Raw genomic sequence first — 23,878 nt, forward strand, 5'->3', positions numbered from 1 at the left:
TTTTTGACCAATAGCCCTACATAACGTTTCCTGTGAGAAACTTGACTGCGCTCATGGCTGTGTGTCATTTATGCGACGAAGGAGCAGGTCGATTTGCAGTTTGGACTGAAGCTGTGGGTTTCTCAGAGCGGATTAGGCCTCCTTATGAGTAACTGCACTCCTCTCCTCGTCTCGGTCACAGTAGTGACTCTGTGCCTGAGCATCGTTCTCATCCAGGAGGTCAGAGTTTTAAAAACGGATCTCAAGGGAATTAAAAGGGATCTCCTCTCCCCTCTGGTTCATCGGTCACTGAAAGAGTTTGGATATGGACTGTTTATGTCTAACATGTGGGAGGTAGGCCACGTCAATTCATTATTCCGTTTAGCTCTCTGGCAGAATGGAGAATTTATGCTCTTGATGTGTCTTGTAAATGCTATGACATGATTGGTGGTGGGGAGAAACTAAAAAGGTCATTCTTGTGTCGTTCCACCAACACCCAAAACAACACGAACAAACTGCGGTGGCTCATCAGCAGCATTCATTTGTTCGGCCTCGGAACAGACACGAGGAAGACGTCTGGACCAGTAAGTGCCAATGCCGAGGCCATGTGTTTGCAATTTATGCGTCATGCTTTATGAGAAATTTTGATTTTGAAGTCATTTTATGGTACAGGGCACATGTCCAATGCTTGAAACAGACAGTATAACAAGGCAGTGTGACACTTTGACAGCAGTGTTTTCTCTCAGACCAGGCATCATTCTTGCAGATGGCAGCCATGGTAAATGAAAAGCCCATACAGAGAGGTAAATATATTAAATAATAGAATGAAGAAAAAAACTAAAACTATCAGGACCCAGACTCTCACCACCCAGAATTCTTATCTCTATCTCTCTCTCTCTCTCTCTCTCTCTCTCTCATACACACACACAAACATATTACACATATGTAACATATTACTGTGAGAAGAACAGTAAAAATAAATATGACATATCTTAACTGTCCCGAACTACCAAACTTACTCACACAATCATATTTCTTGTGTAATAAAACTCAGGTAATGTGACGGTAATTCCATGGACTGTTGCCATCCAACAAGGTTCCGCTGTCACAGCATCAGATAACAAAATAGTCGTCCAACAAGACAGTTACTTCATGGTATTTGGCCAGGTAGGCTATATGATACACCTCTGCTTCCCTTTGAGCCCTCCTTAACTAATGTACTTGTGTGCATTCCATCAAAAATATTAAGTGGGCCCGTGTCCAGGTAAACTGGCCACATACTGCCCAGAACCAGACGTACTGTACAGAATCATGAATGAGTCTTTTACCAACAATTTTTCATACCAGCCACAAGATGTCACCATAATGATTCATGATAGTTATGACAAAGCAGTGACTTACAATCAGAAGTGTGAACAGTGCTTTTTGAAGTATATTTCCAGGAAATTAAAGTTATTATGGTTTACCCACTGCCAGTAACTGAAAACGCAGTACTTGTCAATGCAAATACCAAAATAGCATAGTATGCATTCTTAAAGCAAGGAACAACTAACAATTAACAATGACTTCTTATCAACTGAGAAGAGAGATGACAACATTTCCAGCTTATAGGTGTTAAGAATGCATTAATCATACGTGTAAATGTAGCCACAGTATGCTGTTGAAAATCTGAGAATGGGGCAACTAACAAAGGCTTCTTATCATCTGTGTCTGTGCACACTTGGTGCGTAACTCACCTCAGGCTGCAAACAGGCTGAAAACAGGTATAAGGATGAGAGAGAGAGAGAGAGGGATAGAGAGAGAGAGAGAGAAAGAAAGAAAGAGACATATGAGAACAGATACGTCTTACAGGTTCTGTATCACGACCGAGGAGCCATCATGGGCCACCTGATCCGCCAGCAGCCATCCAGTGCGTCTGGAGGTGTGGGGAGATACCGAGACCTCTTCCGCTGCCTGCAGGAGATGCCCGGGGAGGAGAACAGCGCCAACACGTGCTACACCGCAGGTGGGCCACGCTCGCTTGTACATGCTAAACACATGCTAACCTGACAGGACTAACCCCCTCTTCTTCTCCCATATGGTTAAGGTGGAAAGACAGTGCGCCTTTTTTACTGCGGCTCGCGGCCCATTACTTATGTTTCTGTCATCTTGCGATATGCTGTAAAGTTTTATTGGACTCCTATGTGTTGCACCTGGTGCATAGGTGCACCATGCAGCTGGAGTGCTTAGAATTCCCAGAGATTCCAGTCCATTCAGTCACTGCTTTAGAAGTGTCATTAAAGGCCATTAGTGTTCCTTCAATGATGTCTACTTAGCGGTCATCATATTGGTTGGTCTCATAAACTGTTACATCTACATTTAATTATTTAGCAGGTGCTTTTTTTCCAAAGTTCTCTCGCCAGTTTGCATGTTCCCCCGAAAGAGAAACCTATGACATGGATGTTGATATATAGCACTCTACCAAATGAGCTGTAGATCAAGACTTTGGCAAAGGTATTGCACACCAAATGGCGACACCACGGTGAAGTGTAAAGTGGCAAAGGAATTATTTGTGAAGGGAGAGTGAAGTTACCTATGCTTTTGTGTTGGTCAGGGTCAGGGACAGCTCTCATGTCACCCTGAACTTCCTCATGTGCTCTGCCCAACAGGGATTGTGAAGCTGGAACACAACGACCAGCTGGAGCTGGTCATCCCCGATCGGCCTCACGCACAAGTAGCCATGGACACGGAATCAACCTTCTTCGGAATCATTCAGCTGCAGTAAACAAAGGAACCTCCCCCAACCCATTCCGCTTCACATATCTTGTCTGACAACCACAGAATGGGCTGGAATATATTCTGCATACTTGATGTTCAGTATACAGTGCTCTTTTCATTTGATGTTAAAAAAAGGGGGGGGGTGGCTGCCTGTGTTATTGTACTCAGTTGACAAGACAAAAATAGGCGTACTGAAGGCTCTGCTCTCTGTGCAATCAGTAAGACCCAATGTCACGCTGACGGATGACACAGCCAGTCTCTGGGACCGGCAGATAACCTCACACCCGGAAGGTCGAGTACAAACTGTGACAGGCCACTGTCACTGCATCTGCGAAACAGGATGTTGAACTCTGCCACACAGAGCAAACGGAGACGAGATATTCTTACAGAATTTCAATGAGAAGGAAAAAGAGAAGAAAAAGACAAAGCTTATAGGCTTGAGCAAAAGATCTGTCAGGACAGTTTCATTATAGATGCTTAACACAGATGCCTTGAATGGCAATTCCTTACAGCTTACTATAAATACACATGCACACCTACACACATCATCTCTGCATAGCCTACACTTTTTTTTTTCGACCCTGCTACTCTGTCAATAGGTTTATTTCGGTCTCTTTGTTTACCATTCTCTGGCTTTGTCCCACAAGCACCAGCCTCAGAGTGCCACACACTGTTGTTTATTTGGCTTTCTATTTGGAAGAGGTTTCCATATCCCAGGATGGTATATCAGGAACAAACAAAACAGGGCTTTGCCCAGCTTGCGGGGAGGGGGGGGGGGGGGGGTTGGGGGCTGGTGCAATAATTATTGCAATCGTGTTGATGAATCATAGTGACAGACGATCAACAAAACATGTGTCACATGTTTGTACATTTGAAAGCTCACTGGAATTGTCTGTTTACTACTGAGGCAACAGTTACATATTCTGACCACAACAGAGCACAAACGAGGAGAAAATAATTTGCAACAGAGTTACAAGCATTTTCCAGTCTCTTCAGAAGCTGACGGAGGGTCAGAGGGTGCTGACGATGACTGAGTTTGCTGCAGGAATTCTCAAAAACTGCTGGGATTTTGAGGGGGGAATTGTGATTCCACTAAGATCTTTGTGTGGGATTGTTGCGACTGTTGTGGCCAAAAGTTTAAATATTAGGGTTGCAATTGCAATGATTTTGAGTTAAATAAAATTAATCACAAATAATGAAGAAATTCTACAACTTAGCAGTTTTTTGATGAAACATTATGGTAATATGAGAACATTGCACCCTGTATTATACAAGGATACTGTAAATATGTAAATATACATTATTGAATAATTTTTTGTTTACTTTACAACAGCGGGAAAAAAACAAATCCTAGAATATTGGTTTAATACAGAGATAAATGTATATGGCTAACTTGGAATACTCAACAGCCAGATTTAACCGAGGGAAAGCCCCAAACTGTGTCTGCCTGGGGGATACGTAGTGGTAGAACTGAATGAGCTCCCCAGAGACCAATAACGCATGTGTCTGTAAAATGTTATTGTACTTTTATTAAGTGGTGTACAACTGTTTTCCTTGGTTTTTATTGTGATGACGGTCAATGTTTGTGTGGTTTTGTTTATGTTCTTAAACTTTTAATAAAAAGTTAATCACAAAAAAAAGTAAATGTACTGTACATCATTTATACATGGATGTATGACTTGGTTTTTATGCCAGCCCTCTCTGTCTGTTTGTATAAGTGAATGTTTGTGTGTGTGTGTGTAAGAGAGAGAAAGTATTTATATCTACGTCCAATATGCACTAAAGGGGTGTCACAGCCCATGTGTTGACAAATAAAAGGATTACTTCAGTGAGTAAACCTCCTGTCCAGAGTGTTTTTTCCCTGACTGCATGCAACAGTATAAAAGCACTGGCTTGCCGCATGCAGTGTCATTCACCGACGCCCGCCCAGTCAGAGACAGTGGAGAATGATAATGGGACGTAGACTGGTCATGTTAATGTTCATGGCTCTGTATGCAGACTCATACAGCCACTTCAACAAACTCAGTGAGGACACACACACTAGGCTTAAGGTAAGGTAAAAAAAAGGGAAAATGCACAAAAATATATCCATATTTTGCACCAACAGCTTTTTTGTGGTTATTATTTTGAAATAGCAATTGTATCCCCACCCCTCCTTTCTAAACTAACCAAACCCATTTCTCTGTTTTGCATTTTTAAATGTTCAAAAAAAAAATATTAAGAGGAATCTTTGGAGCCAGAGGAATCTTTCCTCCATCCCTCTGGGCCTGGATGAGGGGCTGATAAAGCTAGATTTGTCAAACAATCTGATCAAAAACTTCACAACAATTAACCTCCCATTCCTGGAGAGACTGGATGTAAGCTACAACCATCTGAGTTTTATACATACGGGCGCTTTCAAAAACTTGGTCCAGCTCCACGACCTCAACCTGGCAAGCAACTCGTTAAACAACAACATAATCAGCAACAGTCAAGCCTTCAAAGACCTCCACGTACTGAGAAGTCTGGACATCTCAAAGAACAACCTGGACGAGGAGGCGGTAAAACAATACCTCAGCAGTGCATCTTCGCTGGATTGCCTGACAGCCACGGGAAATGTTGTGTCAAAACTAACAACCCAGTCTTTTGCCAACACCAAAAACCTGAGAGTCATTAACTTAGAGAACAATCTGATTTCAAAAATCGAAGAGGGAACTTTTAACCCCTTGAAAAAGCTTGCTAAACTGAACTTGGCCCGGAATAATTTGGCCGTTATCTGCGACTTTAAACTTTCCCAGGTGACTTATTTAAACCTCAGCAGAAACTCCATAGAGTTCTTCATAACACATGAGACTGAAGAGGTGTATAATCTAGAAGTTCTGGACTTAAGCTACAACAGTCTTCTCTACTTCCCCATTCTGCCAAAACACAACCACTTGAAATATCTCCATCTACAAAACAATAGACTGGGTGCATTAGGAATAGTGAACTCAGTCGCAGAGGCAAATCATCTTTATAAGGATGTAACTGGCAGCAACCACTCCCGAACAGAGAATGAGAAAGACAGTGTATATTCTGACTGGCAAATCATGCCATTAGTTCACTTAGACTTGAGCAGTAACCACTTTAGATCATTCCCCCTAACCATGTTCAGAGATCTCCAGTCTCTGGAAACCCTCAACATCGGTAACAACTGCCTGCAAAACATCAGCAATAGTAATGCCCTCAGTGAAGATAGTCGGACAGATATCCATAACTGCTTACTGCCATCCTTACTTCACATAAATCTAAAGGACAATAACATAGAGTATCTATCCTCCAACCTTTCCACTACTTTTCCTAAGATAGAGACAATGGTCCTTAAAGGCAATAGGGTAAGACCCTGCTCTGGACAATCGTTTAGCATATCTGATCTCACTACAGATGTGCAATGCATTTCTTTCAGTAACATCAGCACCCTGAAGCACTTAGACCTCCAGGAAAATGGAATAAAAACACTGCTCCATGGTGTGTTTGCAAACAGTCCTTTGGTCTCTCTCAATCTGGCTGGCAATAAACAGTTAACCATTGCCAAAAATGCTCTTAAGGATGTGCAGAATACCCTACAATTTCTAAGCATTGGACAGAACAACGTGACCGATTCTCAGTTTGGTTTGGCATGTATGAGGGAACTGAGAATCCTGAATGTATCCGATAACAACCTGAAGAACCTTCCAAGTACTACTGCCTGTTCCCCGCTGTTGGAGTTGGACGTGAGGAATAACAGCTTGACTACTTTAAAAAATGTGACGATGTCTCATTTATCTATTATTTACATAAGTGGCAATACTTTCAACTGTTGTCAAGCCACATGGCTTCAAAGTTTAAAACAGGAAAATGTAACAATACCAGACTTGGACAGAACAGAGTGTTTCCATCAAACTGAATTCATCACTCTTTCTGCTTTAGAGAATTCCAACATTATGTGTTTTGATAAAGTGACAAGGGGCTATGCCCTTCTGTATATAATCATTCTTTGTTGCGTGTTTATATTTGTATTAATTGCAACATTTGGCTACACACTAAGCAGAACGTCTTGCCATTTTGTAGACCAATATTCTATTTTCAGTGCAAGCAGTATTTCCCTTACAAATCTTGTCAGAGATTAAGTTATGATTCAGAAGTTCAGAAGTTAAAAATAGAAGGTAAAAATGAGTAAGAAACTGAAGTACTGAGTGGTATGGTCAATAAAGTCTTCAATCCCTCTTTTACATTGGTCTCACAGAAGACAACAAGAAATTATCCATATAAAAGGTTTGTGTTGTGTTTAAGTTTAAAACAGCTATGTAGAAAAGAAAAAGATATTTTGAAAGTTCATGATGCTCTCTATGACTACAATAAAGAAATGGAAACCCCGCTTGGTATGACTATTAGGCTACCAATATACTGCACTTTGTAGTGCTGTTTTTTTCTATTCTATATTTCTACATATACCTGCATGGAGTCTGGACATTTTTTAATGCATTTATTCGGCATTTGTTGACAGCATTAACCTGGTAGCCCTGTGCTGATTCGGTTGTTCCCTAAAGTCACCTTTAATATAAAATGTACTATTCCACATAAGTCACCTCATGCTACTTATCTACAGATGATTGGCTTAAGAAGCTTAGGAAATGCACCGAGTGCTCCTTGCATGATGTCGCATTGAGTAACCGGCTTCGAATAAACCACCCAGTCTTAAATACTGGCGTGAGAGACATATCTCATTAATGGCCTCTTAGATAAGGTCATGGATAGTGTCACAAGAAGCCTGGGGAAGATGTAGCATTTCTCTAAAATCCCATCACACAAGCAGGGAGGGAAAACTGATAAAGACTTTGATGACTGACTCTGGCTTGGCTCCGTGTTTTATCTTTAATTCAGAGCACACCAGAAGAAAAATATTTCATCATCTCCATGACCTGAATGAATGCCTTTTTATCAAAAACAGAAACAAAAACATCCTGCTTGGCACGTGTTGTAAGGCTACAATTTGAGTCACCAAGAGCAAAATTGTGCAGTAAATGTCGAGAGATATATGCTATTTATAACACAGATATATAACACTCTAAAGCACAGCCACAGTAGCTGACAACATAAAATGTATACTTCAGCTGTTTGTTATCTGTTTAAAGCAGCTTACTAAATGGACACATTTAAACTAAAAACCTTTCTATGACAGTTGTATAACTACAGATTATGTAACCTGTTAATTTCCCATATAAGTCTAGGAATACGAATGATCATTTCTGTGTGAAAATGACTCATGGTCCTATGTTGCAATGATGGGTCATTAAAAAAGGACACATTGTGAGCTTTGTGAAGTCAGATCTGAAGCACATAAATTCTTAAAGACAACAAAAAATAATCAAAAGATATTCCTTGTTCTTCAGAGTCATACTACATCAAAGAAGAAAGCTTTGTGTTTAAAATGAAAACTCTTGCCTGATCATCTTCATTAGGTGCCTGAAGTTCTTGAATTTGGTGGAAAGGCAGGTCTTCTTCCTATTTTTTCTTGAGGCTCTGCTGTTCAGACAACCTTCTCTGCCAGGTCCTGAAAAAGAGACATTTTGATTCATTAACATGCAGTGAAAGTCTGTCTCCCACATCAAAAAATACAGATCAAGAGAGATTTCAACAGCTGTAGTCAAGTCGACCGATGAAAATTTACTGGCATGGAGAAAAACGTGAAACCATCATACATTTTTCTAAGTGGGAGATATTACTTACTTGATGACCAGCTAAGGGTGAGTACTCCTATTCTGAGCCTCTCACTGGACAGCCAGGCCCCTCTACAAAGTCTAACTGCAACAAAGCAGAGCCTTTACATGATACATTAAACTGTATCAGAAACCATTCAAATGGAAGCATACTTTATATCAGACTAGAATATAATAGAAATGGCCACCACAGTGTGATTTAACCCCTTTTACAAGCAAGAAGCTTAGACCAACAGAACATCACTATTAATTCTAAGACAACTGCTTTGGTCAAAACTGCCATGTCTAATGACTGGATGCTTGCTTTGGCTGTACAAAGAATAGTACACAGAGAAAATTCACAAATCACTCCCTACAACAATGCAACACTCATAAATGTTCATCAGAGGGAATGTCATATTTTCATTTTTTTGTTTTTTTGTTTGATGTACTGTACAAATCAACCCCAGAGCCAAGAACAGATCTGCTTTGCTATTAGTAAGTGTCAGTATGGTTGAGTATCGGCTCTGACTGCCATACCAAAGAGCCTGGATCTTCAGCATTGCGGTTTGGATGCAATTCTGTTATCCCGTAGATCTGGGTTTGAGACAGGGTGGAGTGACTTCTCTTACTCTGCACTAAGCCATTCAATAAATGCACCCTCTGTTTCTTTAGGGAGATGATTCCAGTATATAAGGACTTATATGTAAGAGAGAACTGCACCAAAAAAAAAACTGCTTTCCTCCAAGCAATTGTCTTAAATGCCTTTGCAATACCTCATTGCTATCCTGGTGTATACCATCCAAACAGTTGTGACCATTTGGCCACCTGGCCACTACACTAACCTGCTAACTAACCTCTACATTAGTTAGTGGGCAGCCGTGGCCCACTGGTTAGCACTCTGGACTTGTAACCGGAGGGTTGCCGGTTCGAGCCCCGACCAGTGGGCTGCGGCTGAAGTGCCCTTGAGCAAGGCACCTAACCCCTCACTGCTCCCCGAGCGCCGCCGTTGTAGCAGGCAGCTCACTGCGCCGGGATTAGTGTGTGCTTCACCTCACTGTGTGTACACTGTGTGCAGTTTGTGTTTCCCTAATTCACCGATTGGGTTAAATGCAGAGACCAAATTTCCCTCACGGGATCAAAAAAGTATATATACTATACTATACTATACATGCATACACAAAATTACATGTCCATGGTGTCCGTATGTGTGCCTATCCGCAATGGAGTATTTTAGGCCTAAAGGTGGGGCACTACTTTCGGCAGAGCTCCCGGGTAACACAAAGTTTGCCAACATTTATGCACACACAGGCATGATGCAGACAGGCCACTCCAGGGTATAAGCTGTAGTCATATTTATGCAGCTGTGATCCTTCCAAATCGCCCCCCTCCCCAAAAAAAGCTTCTCATATATCAGTTTGCACTTACACTTGAGACCAAGTCACAGGATATAGTCATCTAGCAGCATATTGGCAAGTTCCTACATCTCTGACTTTGCATACAAGTGAAACTCCCACAGGCTTTTAGGATCTATGTAAAAACCCTCCTTCATGTTGATTTAATTTATAACCTGTTATGGGCGTACGGTTACTGAATTAAACAGAGAAAAGCCAGGTTTGTTCACTCCCCTCACTTCCTCCTCTATGACAGGCAATTCATAAACAAAGATGAATGGAGGACCACACAGGTTACAGAATAAAGACTTGTCAATGACAGAGGAAAATGCCTTAAAATGTCAGTGAAACAGGGTGGTCATATCAGTATGGAATGCAAAATATAGGAACAAGGGGAAGGATCAAAGTGTGGAGAGCTGAACACATCTAAAGCAATTAAAACAATATGCTGCCAAAAAAAAGATCCTTCTGTTTTTTAAAAAGGTGCCTTGATAAATCACTGATTACGCCTCGTGGGCCAACTGTTAAACGTGATGTCTAGAATCCATGTTCCAATGAGACCTACCAATTGGGTTCATAAGAGAGAGAAACATCCTCCAAATGCTGGACCTGTTGTGAGTCTTATCCGGGTACAAAACAATGTCCAAAGGCCTCTTCCGGACCCTTCTCTCCTGTACACTCTCACTAAATACACTATCCTTATTTCCTTAAGTGTATCTAAAACATCTGAAGGAGGAACAAGCTTAAAATTTCATTGTGTAATCACTGCATAGAAGACAGACCTTTGCATGGGTTCCCCTGGGCCTTGGACCCCTTACCCTTTGTGCCAGAGGGAAATGTTAGTGTATTGTTGTGTGCCAGACTAGTAAGCTTATCTCACTGAAATTAAATGAAAGGAGATTCTAGGCGTGGCCAGGCAAACAAAGGGCTGGCTTGCCAAATGCTTATAAAACTGAAAATGTAAGAGAGATCTAACCAGATATTTCAACATTTCTGAAGAGCCTACATGGCCGTCTGACATATTTCCACATTTATTCAACACATGACCATCCCTTAGTCACTAACTCATACCCAAAAAAACATAGTGTCAACTGTCAACTCAAAAATACAGAATGCAGAAGTTTCATGGAGCTGAGAGAAGATTGTCCACCAAACAGACCACAGACATAGCCAGGCCTTTTCCTGTCTGGCATGGAACACCCCTGTCAGAACAGTCTGGACAAGCAAATGCTACCCTCAAGTTTTATGAAGTGAAACATCCATTGTCTGACTCACAGGAGAGGGGGGGAGGGCATCAGGATACTGAATAAGTATACCAAAAGAGTGTGGATAAGGTTAATTCTCAGTGCATGGTTACAACCCAAGAAGGCAAGAGAGTTATATCAAAATATGCTCCTATAGTTTACAGAGCCAACCTTGACATTCTAGTTTCCAGGGGAAGGACACATTTTTGTATGGTCTAGCCTACTCTCAAATAGCCAAGAGAAAATGGATACCCATTTAGAACCCAACATCTACAACTGCAGTGTGTTTGCCGTAATGTAAAATTTTGCAGGTGTAAAAGGCTCTTAAGAAACAATGTTGATGTGTGAATTGACGTAGAGAATACTGTCCAATATTACACCAAAGCTTAGGCTGAGTAAAGCAAGGTATGGTGCAGCCATCTATGGAGAGGGTGAAAGTTAATTTTGAGCCAACAACTAGTAGTTCAATCTGCTTTTGCTATTTAGTTTTAAGTAATTTTCTGTCAACCACACACTGATGTCATGAAGACAGCCAGGCGATGATCGCAGCAGGAGGAAGAGAGGCAGTGGGCTTATGGACATGTAAAACTGGGTGTCATCAGCATAGCAGTAAAACTTAACACCATGTTGTCGAAGGATACTGCGAAGTGGGAGGAGATAGATGATGAACAACCGTATTTTCCGGACTATAAGTCACACTTTTTTTTCATAGTTTGGCTGGTCCTGCGACTCAGGTGCAACATATATATATTTATATATATATGTTTTTTCCTCTTTATGACACATTTTTTGACTGAATTCAGAAAATTCATTGATTTGTGGTGAGCCCAGAGTATTCAATGACCATCGTTCTTTTAACACAATAATTGAACACATCAATTATTGGTGAATTTTCTCAATTTTAGTGTTGAAAATGTTCAGAAAGGCCAAACAGCAATTCTGAATGATGGTGTTATCAGGTGGCGTAAGCACACCATTTACAGTGGAAAGAGAGCCATTGCAGCAATGAAGCATTAGAAGCAGGTCAAGGATAGGTGCATTAGAGAATTGAGTTCCTCTGGCTAAACATTTTTGATATTGCTATACCAATATCCAACCCAATAACAGCTTGTCAGGGCACACCCATCCCATTTTGGCTCAGAGCCAGGATTCTGTGAGCATATCAAAATGGTTGATCAAAGTAGCCTACATGTTGACACTGTGGCGGATGCTGGTAGTGCCAATTGTGCAAATAATAACACCAATGTAGAAGCTTCAAAAATGTACAATATTGCAAGTAGCATAGCAGAGCAGGTGGTGGAGAGTGTAGCCTAGTTGATGAGGTTACACGATAACAAGAACTCTGATAGAGCAGGTATGTGTGACAAGCCATGCTGACAATGATGATTATGATGACTTATTAATTGCGATAATATAATGGTATGGTAATGATAACATAGTAAGGTTTTGCTGTGATCACAATAAAATAGCACAACATAAGTTTTCTAAATGAATGATTTGCAAGCCCGGACAGCAAAAGAGTGTCAAATCGACATTGATTATTGGACAGATTGATCAGTTTCTGTCAGATGCCCAAAATACTATATTGACTGCAAGGGTGGTGGTAGGTCTCTCAAAGTAGAGCGTTGAAAGGGTTCTATCTTGGAATGGTACCTTGGTAAAGATGGGTTAAAAGACTGTAGAGTGACGGAAATGTAGGCTACAAAACGTCAAGTCATATTCATACACAAGGCATTTACGCTAATATAATAGGCTACTGAAAGACATTGAAGGGAATGAGTTCATGTAGCTCTACTGTTTGAAAATGTACCAGCCATGTATACAGGAGTTATGCATAAATATTCCCAGCAACAGACAACAAAGTTGCCCTGTTCATTTTGTGTAGGTTCAGTTGTCCCATAGTGGTGGTAACTGATGAATTACAATAAGGACAACTTTTGCTCTTTGCATTTGCCACAGTAATTGTGTTGGTACTGCTATCAATTGAGCATTGTACCTAGTTTGAAATGTGTTGATTAAAATTAATGATTGAATTCTAGCAGAAACTCTTCTTTCGTAATTGCTTGTATGCTTGACTATGGAGATCATGTGTTCCATGGCTACCTCTGATTAGTCAAAGTAATAGCCAGAGAGGCCTACATTTGTCCACTTCAGTGTTCCACAACACTTAGTTGAATAGGGTAATGCAAGGATCTTGTCCAGTCCGTCCCTGCAAGGCCTATGAACCAGAGGTCATGTCCAAATTATTTAGCTGGCTGTAACTGGCAATTTGCAACAACAAATAAGAACAAGACGTGGATGTCAGACCCATGTCGAACCATTTGTCGGATAGTGACTGGTCGGAATAATGGAGTGTCGGAACAATCCAGACCCCCCTTCATGGCGGTAGTGCACTAAGTATGCAAACTGCCAATACACCTTATAGAAGAAGAGCGGCCTTCACCTCGTGGGCCGCGCCCGCGTTTCAGTAGCCTGCCAGCCTACAATCAATGCAAGCGGAACACTCGAAATATCTTTGGCCATGACCCCGTGCAGAATTACGAAGTCCAACTTGCAGTTCTGCATTTGCCAACACGGAATTCATTTTGAGATCAGAAACATGTAGCCTACCTACGCACTGAAAGAAGAAAGCTAACTCTAGCATAGCCTGCGTATAAAAACAACTGCTTGAACTTGTCACCAAATGGAAAAGGCTATCACAAAATGTTAGCTAAATTTTCCATGATCAACCATCACCACAGAGTCCAGCGGAAGTATTTGACTGATTGGAGAAGACAAACGGCAACGAACCAGACGGGCTCTGAACTAACACCACTCAGTATCAGTAACTGCAACATAATCGCTGCGTTCCAACCGCCATACAAAACGAAGAAGTTGTCTTAACTCATTCCATTCGTTGTCTGCACACCAAACCACCTCCGCCGCCAAAGAAGAACGGCTCGATCGATCAGACACAGGCGTCGGTCAAATCTTGCTGGTTAGTAGTTCGAGGGTGTGTAAGCGTTGCAGGGTATGTTCTATGGATTTTCCAGCAAATAAGCGAACAGCTGACGTTTATGAATTGTTAAACCCTCATAGCGTTAACTTTGTCTGAACGAATAACGTTAGTTTTCAAGGCGTAAACAAATAGGTTAAGTGTGTAAGTTAACTTAGAAAGAGTCTCGCACACTGACCATTCCGCAAGCAATTCTGTTTTATTTGAAATTACAACGTTTCGGTCTTAGACCTTCATCTTTCATCAGCTAGTGCTACCTGATAAGACCGAAACGTTGTAGTTTCTAATAAAAAAAGAATTGCTTGCGGAATGGTCAGTGTGCAGGACTCTTTCTAAGTTTCTTGATCTGCGACCTTTGGTCATGTCCTACGCACCTGCCCGACAAAAGAGGTGTGCAAAAAGCCTTCCTAGTGTGTAAGTTATACTTTCATGCTTATTTCTCATAGTTTGTCATGTGAGTTGGCAAGTTAAACTAAGATTGAGCTAGCTAACATGCCTGTTCTGACGTTATGTTAAAGCTAAATCAACATGCTAGTGGTAATCCAGCTAGTTTACGTTACCCCTCAACACGTGTTCATTTGCCAGGACAGTCAGCTGGTCCATCGGTGATATCTGCAACTGCTCTGGTTAACGTTTCTATCCTGGCTGAGTTAACGTAAACGATGATTGTTTATCTACGCTAAGGTAATTAGGTAAATGTTAAGGAAGTTGCCCACATTGTGAAACCTGTAAAACGGCTCAGAAAGAAAACAAGCAAGCGTGCTAACGTGCTGTGTTGCTAGGCAGAGGGATGCATCTCGAGTTTTAAATCCTTGCGATGATGGACTACAAGAGCTAGTTTAAGATGCAAGTTTAAATGTGAATGAACACATTCAAACAACATAGCACACCAACAGTTTCCTACCACAGAAGTTACACTACTGCACTCCTCATAAACATACATAGGTGTAGCCTACACCTGATGAACAGAAGACCAGCTTTTACACTCCGTCAAACCAAGATCTCTGATATAGCATGTGTAAGAGTCCAGCTGACGTCTCTTAGATTTACAAAAAGTGCACTAACTAAAACCACTACCCCACTGGTGTTCTCTCCGTTCCCACAGATCAGATTGTAATTCGCCACGCTACAGAAGTCAGAGATGATGATGTCCCCTAACGCAAGAAAAGAGGTAATGTCCGAAACTGTCAAAATTATTGAACGCAAGCTTAAGCCTGTCCAGTTAACCCAAATGTTGGCTTCAAAGTATGTGCGTGTGAAGCAGACAGCCAAGGAGAGTTACCCCAACCTTATCCAGAACTTCCCCACACACCTCATCGATGTGGGATTGGACATCCACTTTGAGGTTCAGTACCAAAAGCAAACCTCCTCACAGCTCATGGCCTTTCTGAAGACCAACTGTAAAGCTCAGTTCATCACACTGTTGACCTTCATCAGACGTGAACTTGGCATCAATGAAAGAGCCGACACCCAGACGTACCTGATGAAAGTGGCCTCTGGCCAGACGAACACAGGCTCAGCGGCAGATCCAGGGGCCGAGGTGGCACCGACAAGCCCTCCGAAGACAGAACAAGGTGCTGGCTCACTAGACATCAGTGGGCCCGTCTTCAAAGTGAAATGTGCAAGTAACGGCACATTGATCTACAGTTGCATCATAGCCACCCGCAATGAGCTGTGGGACCTCAGCGACATCTGCACAGGGGTGAGTCATGCTCTGTCAGAGGCTCAGAGCATCATGGGAAGTGGGCCTTCTTTCCCTCAGCAGGTCACGAGCCTTGGGTGCAGCCCTGACCCAGAGATGCCCCCAGCATCCCATCACGGTGAAGGAGAGAAGAACATCGGAGGTTGTACTGACACAGGGGGGGGGTTGGGAAGCGCCACAGTTTCTTCTGTGGCAATACCTCCATTTCAGATTCGCAAGTTCGAGGAGATGGCCGTGGTGGTGACTCATGTAGTGGACCCAGGCCACTTCTACATCCAGCACCAGGACTCCAAGCTAATGGAGCTCTCTGCCCACTTGGAGTATGTTCCCACTCATTCTGTATGTTAGTCTAAAATGTTCTTTCTAAACTCGTGTCCAATGTTTCCCATTTTAATTTAGTTTATTCTGAATATGGCCATTAATGTTTTAGGTCCGTTGATTACTGTCACTTATCTCATATTTTCCATATTGCCATCCATTTGCCCATATTTGTTTTAGACCACTCTGCTACCTGCATTAACCGTATATCACCTTTTTTTCCCCTGGGTTTTGCGTTGCAGCTTCAACAAGTGCAACACCTGCCTTGCCCAGATGGACAGGGTTCCTGACATCGGAAGCTACGCCATTGGTTGGTTTCCCCAGCAACAGCAGTGGGGCCGGGTTCAGGTGGCCAAGATATGTGGGGTGAATGGAGGTAATTATGAAATCATAAAATAATTTTGACATGGCAGAGTCCCCTGTCCCTGTTCAGTTCAAAGAAAATACTGTTATTTGATATTGCTTGATTTAACATTTTGTGTGAAATCTTTACAAAATATGCTCTACCAAGTTTAATATCCATTTTGGCCTTTTGTACAGATGCCTTTCATTGTTCGACTGGTTATGGAAGCATCAAGAACATTGAGGTAGAGGTGCAGAGAGTCGATTTCGGAGATTCAGCTTGCCTCTCTCTGAAGGACCTCAGGGAATTGAGCAAAGAGGTGGCAACCTACCCTGCACAGGCTTTACAGGTGGCTCTGACAAATGTAAGTAGTAGTAGTAGTAGCTTATTCTTGCCTATCAGTAGTATTTTTCTAACCAATAAATTATAATGACACACCAGTACGTAGTAGAGTGTTAATGTGTTGCATATCTCTGTAGGTGAGGCCATTAGATGGGGAGGGGTGGACGGATCAGGCAGTGAGCTGGTTCAAGGACAAGGTGAGCAACAGGACTTTCTATGCCAGAATCTTTCCTCAGGACCCTAGAGTCACAGTGGAACTGTTCATGGAGAGGGGCAAGATTGGAGCTATGAGGTCAGTATTCGTGTGTGTGTGTGCGTGCGTGTACCTGCACTCTGTTTTCATAATGTTGAAAAAATAGCGGAGCATCCTACGTCTGTGTTTTGGGATACCATTGATCTTATTGGGTCAATATCAAAACCTTGATTATGATAAGGTATTTTTTGTGCCCCTTGTAGAAGAGGAGCTTCACTGTCTTTGAGACTGGCTCAGAATGGACACGCCAATCATAGTCAGTTAAAGAACACTGGCCTGAAGAGAAGTGAGTGCTCTTTCGTGTAGTATGACATGCAAACCACTAGAGGGCAATGTGTTCACTTTGAAAAGGATTAAAAATGGTCTTCGCTGTGTTCTGTTTTCAGGTCTTGCTCAGGAGCGGTCAAGGAAAGAGGCAGTGGCGTGGGAGAAATACCTCATGACCTGCTATGTCCACAACAAGAAGTGAAACTCCACTTTCTTCTTTCCACTCTCCTTTGTCATATTTAATACTACTAATGTCACCTCGTGGTGGCCGACCAATTCAGCCTTGTCCCATTTCTTCAAAATGCATAACCCTGTGCTGTCCATGTTTCCTACAATTACTGGCTGTGATTGTAATTCACTAACATGAAGGGCTGAGCATGAGCACCACTAACTCTGAAGGTGTCCTAAAGCGTCAAACTAGATTATTAGTACGCTGAGCCTAAATCCAGAGGTGCATTCAAATTTGGCAAACGGAGACAGACATGGCAATTGCTTTGTTGCCCATTTTTGTTTCTGGTTTATATTGAACAACTACAAATATTTGCACAAAAATGTTCAAATTTATAAGATGAAAGAAAACATATTCATCACGAATGCTGACTTTTGCATATTTAAATTCACCTCTGGCTTTTGATCCTAATCATTAATCTCACTTTGTAGTAGGCTATAACCCTTGGAGAAACATTGTGAAATTCAAAGTTCAGGCTGCTATTCAGCCAATCTAAAATTGAGTCATTTTTAAGTATTGAGGCTCTAGCATCATTGGATGAGCATACAGGATCTAAATAATAGACCCTGTGAACAGCTGTATCTGTGCACACCATAGTCTGTGGGCCTAGGCTTCTTCTCACATATTTGAGGGTAGTGGAGGAAATCTGGGGAGAAACTGCTGTGAATACACAAACATCAGTCTTATGCTGCATTCCAGACAACTTGGATGTCGGAGGTCGGACTTCAATTCCAACCTTGAAGTTGGGGTAGATCGACTTACCCCGAGTTCAGAAGTGGAAACTCTGACTTAAAGTGCCGTTCCATTGTACCTTTTCCCAGTAGGAGGTCAGAATTCTTGACCTCTGAGTTTGCCTGGAATGAAATTGTGAGATTCCAACTAGGAAATATGTGCCTTCCGAGTTGTCTGGAATGCAGCATAAAATGCACATGTCTGTATAAAACAAGTGATGAGCTTTTCTTTGCAAAAAAAACCTGACCAGTCATTAACCCATGTTCAAGATCTGTAACTTACAATCTTCTTTTAATACAGCTGGCATTTTATCCATTTTAAAGTAGACATTGTGCAATTGTATGTTCTGTGACAAAAGGTTATGCAAGTTGATAAGGGCGAACCTCCCCTCGTTCATTGAATGATTGCGTGCCGATTCGGGCCATTGCAACAAAGAAATCTCCCTCGCTGATTGAGAAATATCTGGAATTACTGAAGACAAGCAGCGTCTTTGTGCTGAGCCGTGTGGTTCCCCATGTTGCCTCTCGCACTGTAAATCTTTGTGTGCTTTGTCCCGTGCCCCTGCTTTCCGTACGGTGGCGTTTATCGTGAACCAGCAGTTGAATAAACTGACCGTTTGAAGCCCGCGAGGGCTGGCTTGTGCTAACGGCAGTGGAAACCCAGGCCCTGTTATGGGCAGGGGGCGGGGGGGTTAACAGACGAGTCTATTTGCCATCACAGAGTGAAGGCTGATTTGTGCTTCTGCGTAGAATCTGAATGCTGGGAGGGTGATGCTGAATGTTAATGCTGGAGGGGTGCTCACACAACGCAGCTTGGTGCTACAGTATACTGTATGTGTCAGTGCTGTAGCAACATCAGTAACTCACTGAATTTGCAGGCTGTTTTGTATGGTCCATGCCAGTTGAATTCTCTGCTGTGTAAATGCCCTTGAGCTGGCTGTATTTTTGTGCTGGTCTTTTGTATTTTGGGAAAATATATTCCAGAGTAGATTCATTGCATGTTTCTTTTGTTTTTCAATATTGTGAATTATTTTGTTGACTTGACTATACCCTTTGTGTGATGAGTGAAAATCCTTTTGATCACAATAAAAGTTTGTTCCAGGAGTCTGCCTATTGTCCAATGAAATGAACTGACGTTTCCTCCCAATCCAAGACCTCCAGTAGGCCTATTGGAATTTTGTGATCACAGAATACAAAATGAATTTATTAGCAACTTAGCTAATTGCAACAGTTAATAAAGTGGCTCATTGTGGCCATCCTTGATATAGAGTAGGCCTACGTTGTGCACAGTCAGTTTCTACTTAGATTTCAATGACATTCTTCTGTTGATGAAATGACCAGAACTTGTGCAATCAGATAACACTGAATATGAGTGCATGAACTGAAGACATAAGAGTGCATATAAATAAAATACTTATGTGTTTAATAGTATGTGAATCACCAAAACAGCTACTCAAGGCATGTAAGCAGTTCATATAAATAAAATACATATGTGTTTAATAGTATCTGAATCACCAAAACAGCTACTCACAACATGTAAGCAGTTCATGTTGGAGTAAACTGTGGTTTGGGTCAGAATCACCCATCAGGTTCTAGGCCAAGCCCTGCCAAGCACGATAAATAATGTTGCTCAAGGCCTTTTGTGACCACACAGATTCTTTCTTCTACGAAGGGTAGGCGGAAGTCGAGGCGTTTGATCTGAATTCTAAAGAGTCTTGTTGGGGTCTGTGAAGGCCTCCATTGTATGCAAAAGAGCATATGACTTCTACGGTGCAGGGTAGTGGCCAGTGTCATGACAGTCATTAGCATTTTTCAGAGGCATGGTGTTCTCAGTCAAGCCAGCCAGTCATTTAGCTAAGCTTATCTACCCATTTTCTGGACCTGTGTGTATACCACCTCAACCGAAGGTAATATGGCTGCTTTCTCCACTTAGTTATTTTTTTATTTTCCCTTCAGTTACAATGCTTCCATTACATTAGTTTCCTCAATCATCTAATAGAAATTCACAAGATGAATGTAGCTCATTTTAAAACTTGAGCCAAAAAAATACTAAAATAAATTATTCTTCATCCTTGACTGATTCAAAATGATCAAATAAACAGTCCCTCAGTTTTCAAGTACTTAGAGGGACACCAGCAGAGGAGTATTTGAAAGCTCAGAGCATCAAGCTGTGGTTAACAGGTGATTGAGATGTGGTTAGTGTCTGGTAGGCGTCTGATTTGCCGTAATATATGAGATGGGGTACAATGTCACGTGGGTTCGACGACTGGCGGCCATTGGCCTTGGCGGACCTCGTCAGGTGACCGTGCGTGGCTGTAAGCCATCGCCCATGCTCTTAAACAGATGTTGGGCGTCTGGGCAGCTCTTGCCTGGGTTTGCAACTTGACCTGCCTCAATGTCCTCACTAAACCCCACGGTCGGTGGGACAGCACTTGATGCTGTGAGAGCGGCTTACAACTCTGGCGTAGCCTGGTAATTTAGCCTCTTACCTTTTTTAAAAAAAATTGTAGATGCAGCATTTGTGGAAATGTAATGTCTTGTGGGTACTTGACATGAGAAAAAATTAAGAGCAAATTGTTTTTACCTCTTGTCAATTTCAACTTCATATTAGGTGTTGTGGCAGTTTTCTGCAAACATTCTAGCTCAACTCATCACTCTGAATGATTGCTGCTTTTGTTAAAATAACATGTTTCGAAGAAAAAAAATATGCTTAAAATAGTCCATCCACAAATAGAATTTCTGGGCATACTGGAGGAAGAAAGGTTTTCATTTAAATTTAATTGAAACATTCTTGGCGCTAGATGAATTGTATCTTGAGGCAAAATTATTACTACAAATTTCACTGCGTAACCAACTGTCATCACAGTCAGTGAAAATATACTTTGATGTTCCTGAACTCTCATCCCTCATGTTTCCCTTGTCCTAGACCTGGAATCGAAAATGAACTGGGGGACCTTTTATGCCGTGGTAAGCGGTGTAAACAGGCACTCCACGGGCATCGGTCGCGTCTGGCTCTCCGTAATCTTCATCTTCCGCATCCTGGTGCTGGTGGTGGCCGCCGAGAGCGTGTGGGGCGATGAGAAGGCCATGTTCATCTGCAACACGCAGCAGCCCGGCTGCAACAGCGTCTGCTACGACCACTTCTTCCCCATCTCCCACATCCGCCTCTGGTGTCTGCAGGTCATCCTGGTGTCCACACCGGCCCTGCTGGTCGCCATGCACGTGGCGCACCGTCGCCACGTCGAGAAGAGGATCCTGAGGATGTCGGGCCGGGGGAGCAACGCCAAGGAGCTGGAGCAGATCAAGAACCAGAAGTTCAAAATCGTCGGTGCCTTGTGGTGGACCTATACCATCAGCATTGTCTTCCGTATCATCTTCGAGGTGGCTTTTCTCTACATCTTCTACGTGATCTACCCAGGTTTCACCATGGTGCGTCTGGTCAAATGTGACTCCTACCCTTGTCCCAACACTGTGGACTGCTTCGTCTCCCGGCCTACAGAGAAGACCATCTTCACCGTCTTTATGCTGGCCGTCTCTGGAGTGTGTCTCCTGCTCAACATCTTCGAACTGGTGTACCTGGTTTGCCAGGCGTGCGGGAGGTTCTGCCAAGGATCTGACAAAGAGGACAGAGGGCCCTGGATAAGTCAGAAGCTCTCGTCCTACAGACAGAACGAGATCAATCAGCTGATATCAGAGCACTCGTTCAAGGGCAAGTTCACCGTGGGTCGGAAAACCCCAGAGAAGGAGGAGAGGTGTTCTGCCTGCTAGCCTTTAATGACACTCTCTCTTATTCTCCTTCTTTCACTCTTCCACTTCCTCTCTCTTTTTTCTTTCTCCTGCTCTCTCTCTCTCTCTCTCTCTCTCTCTATGTCTCTCTCCCTAAACTCTAACTGGTCACTGCTAATCATTCTGGATTACAAGCCACAGTATTGACATCATTCATTTTACTGACAAGGGCAAGATGTTGTTTTCTGTGGCAGGAACCGTTTGCTGTGTTTCAATGTCAAAGCCGTTTTGAAGCTTAAAAAGATGAGTGAGGAGTCCCAAAATACGGTGCAAATGTCCATTACTTTCATGTGGCTCCTGTCAAAAGTGCTGAGATGTCAAAACGCATTACTGTGGAAGAACTGCAGATCAACAGAATGGATCAAAGGCGGGATGGAAACTGAGTAAATTATTTTCAGGGTGAGATTCCAACGTGCTCTTCACCATAAAAAGAACAAACTGCTGTCAAGATACAGTACTGGCACTTTTTGACAACAAAGGCACAGAAACAAGAAAGGGGAATTTTACTTTTTGCTGCTTGTTTGTGAGTCATTGTGATTCACTTTGTTATGCAAGTGAAAGAGAGAGGAGATATACAGTTTGTACATCACAGCACAGTAAAACTGCAGAGCAGGGCTTTTGGCATCCAAACAACCGGATGAAAGCACAAGTGTGTATTTTATTATCCATAAAACTTGAGTTTGTTAAAAATTATGTTTGGATGTAGTTTGAACTAATCGCTAGATGACTTTAGAAATTCCATGTAAAGATTTTGAATGGTATAAAGTATTGAACTCTGCTTATTTAATGATGTAAATGGCAAGCATGTGTTGGGAAATTCTACAAGGGAAATTCTGATCATAGTTCCTATTGCTCTTTACAAGTCAAAAGTTATCGCTAGCTAATCCATCTGTCTTATTCTAGCCAGCGCGACCTGTTGACCCGTGACTAAGGTCTGTTGTTTTTACAGTAGGTCACATGGGCTAAACGTATGAATAGCATAGGCTACAATGGCAGCACCCATTTTATCATTTCAGTAACGTGTCTCACTATGACCATAAGTATATGCCTCACTTTTGGGGCACTTCACTTAACAGGAATTCATTTTTTTTTCATGCTGTAAAAAAGTGCTGCTTTTGTAGTTGACATTGTAACATTGCTCAGAGTATTTGTAATCAAGTTGGTCTCTTTAAGCAACACCAAGTGAGCCACACAATCACAAAACCCTGCTTGAATAAAGCAAGGGTGAGATATTTATTTACCGTCGTTTGTTTTACAGGTAGTAAAGATGTTGGAGAGAACATTCTCCTTATTAGATTTGTTTTCTCTCTCTTTCTTCTTCTTGTTTACAACATTATTAATGCTACAGCACATACCTCCGTTTTTCACTAAAACTGTAAATATGGTACATAATTTATTGTTCACTTGTGAATAAAGATGCAGAATCATTTCAATTTCACCATTCATTTGTTTGAATATTTCATGTGGATTTTCACTTGAGACTCACTTTTCTGCTGTCCTTGGGTGTCAGCCATAATGACTGATGAATGGGCCCATTTTGTTTCGCAATTTTGTTTCAAATGCCACGGGTTGCTTCAGGGCCCAAATGTTGATGCGCTTCCAAGCCACCCTTTCCCCTGATAGGAGAGACCCTAAACTCTAAATTTAACTCTGCCCAGGGTTCATTAGGGCCCAGCCGGCATTGGCCAACCGACCTGTCACTCACAGCCAACGAGTGACTCCTGAGGTTGATAGTTTACATTAGGGAGTGTGCCTGGTGCCAAAATTAACCCTGGGTGGAGGGGTGGACACAGCGGGGGAGGGGGGGAAGGGGCTAGTGGTGGCGTTGGTGGTGTTTGGGTG

The 23,878-nt window shown here is 42.2% G+C and overlaps 3 protein-coding genes across 4 annotated transcripts; all 3 read left to right on the top strand.

Moving 5' to 3' along the window:
* Positions 1-93: 93 nt before the first annotated feature.
* On the top strand, positions 94-3,509 carry tnfsf13b (TNF superfamily member 13b). 2 transcript variants are annotated; one of them, XM_048231010.1, is made up of 6 exons: positions 94-333; positions 512-563; positions 726-782; positions 1,034-1,146; positions 1,831-1,984; positions 2,628-3,509. In XM_048231010.1, exons 1-6 carry the CDS (start codon positions 145-147, stop codon positions 2,741-2,743), a joined length of 681 nt encoding a protein of 226 aa, XP_048086967.1. In that variant the 5' UTR covers positions 94-144; the 3' UTR covers positions 2,744-3,509. The 2 variants fall into 2 exon arrangements, with proteins under 2 accessions (XP_048086967.1, XP_048086968.1); XM_048231011.1 differs by having other exon boundaries at positions 515-563.
* Positions 3,510-4,661: 1,152 nt separating this feature from the next.
* On the top strand, positions 4,662-6,965 carry LOC125286198 (transforming growth factor beta activator LRRC33-like). Its single transcript, XM_048231006.1, has 2 exons — positions 4,662-4,787; positions 4,959-6,965. Exons 1-2 carry the CDS (start codon positions 4,683-4,685, stop codon positions 6,861-6,863), a joined length of 2,010 nt encoding a protein of 669 aa, XP_048086963.1. The 5' UTR covers positions 4,662-4,682; the 3' UTR covers positions 6,864-6,965.
* A 6,348-nt stretch (positions 6,966-13,313) lies between these two features.
* On the top strand, positions 13,314-23,469 carry LOC125286854. The gene is made up of 9 exons (XM_048232165.1): positions 13,314-14,047; positions 15,171-16,087; positions 16,328-16,461; positions 16,626-16,792; positions 16,908-17,062; positions 17,227-17,309; positions 17,410-17,474; positions 19,905-19,923; positions 21,177-23,469. The coding sequence occupies exons 2-9, from the start codon at positions 15,207-15,209 to the stop codon at positions 22,016-22,018; spliced, it is 2,346 nt and encodes a 781-aa protein (XP_048088122.1). The 5' UTR covers positions 13,314-14,047; positions 15,171-15,206; the 3' UTR covers positions 22,019-23,469.
* The last annotated feature ends 409 nt before the right edge of the window (positions 23,470-23,878 follow it).

The sequence above is a fragment of the Alosa alosa genome, chromosome 21 (assembly GCF_017589495.1).
Source record: "Alosa alosa isolate M-15738 ecotype Scorff River chromosome 21, AALO_Geno_1.1, whole genome shotgun sequence".
NCBI lineage: Eukaryota > Metazoa > Chordata > Actinopteri > Clupeiformes > Clupeidae > Alosa > Alosa alosa.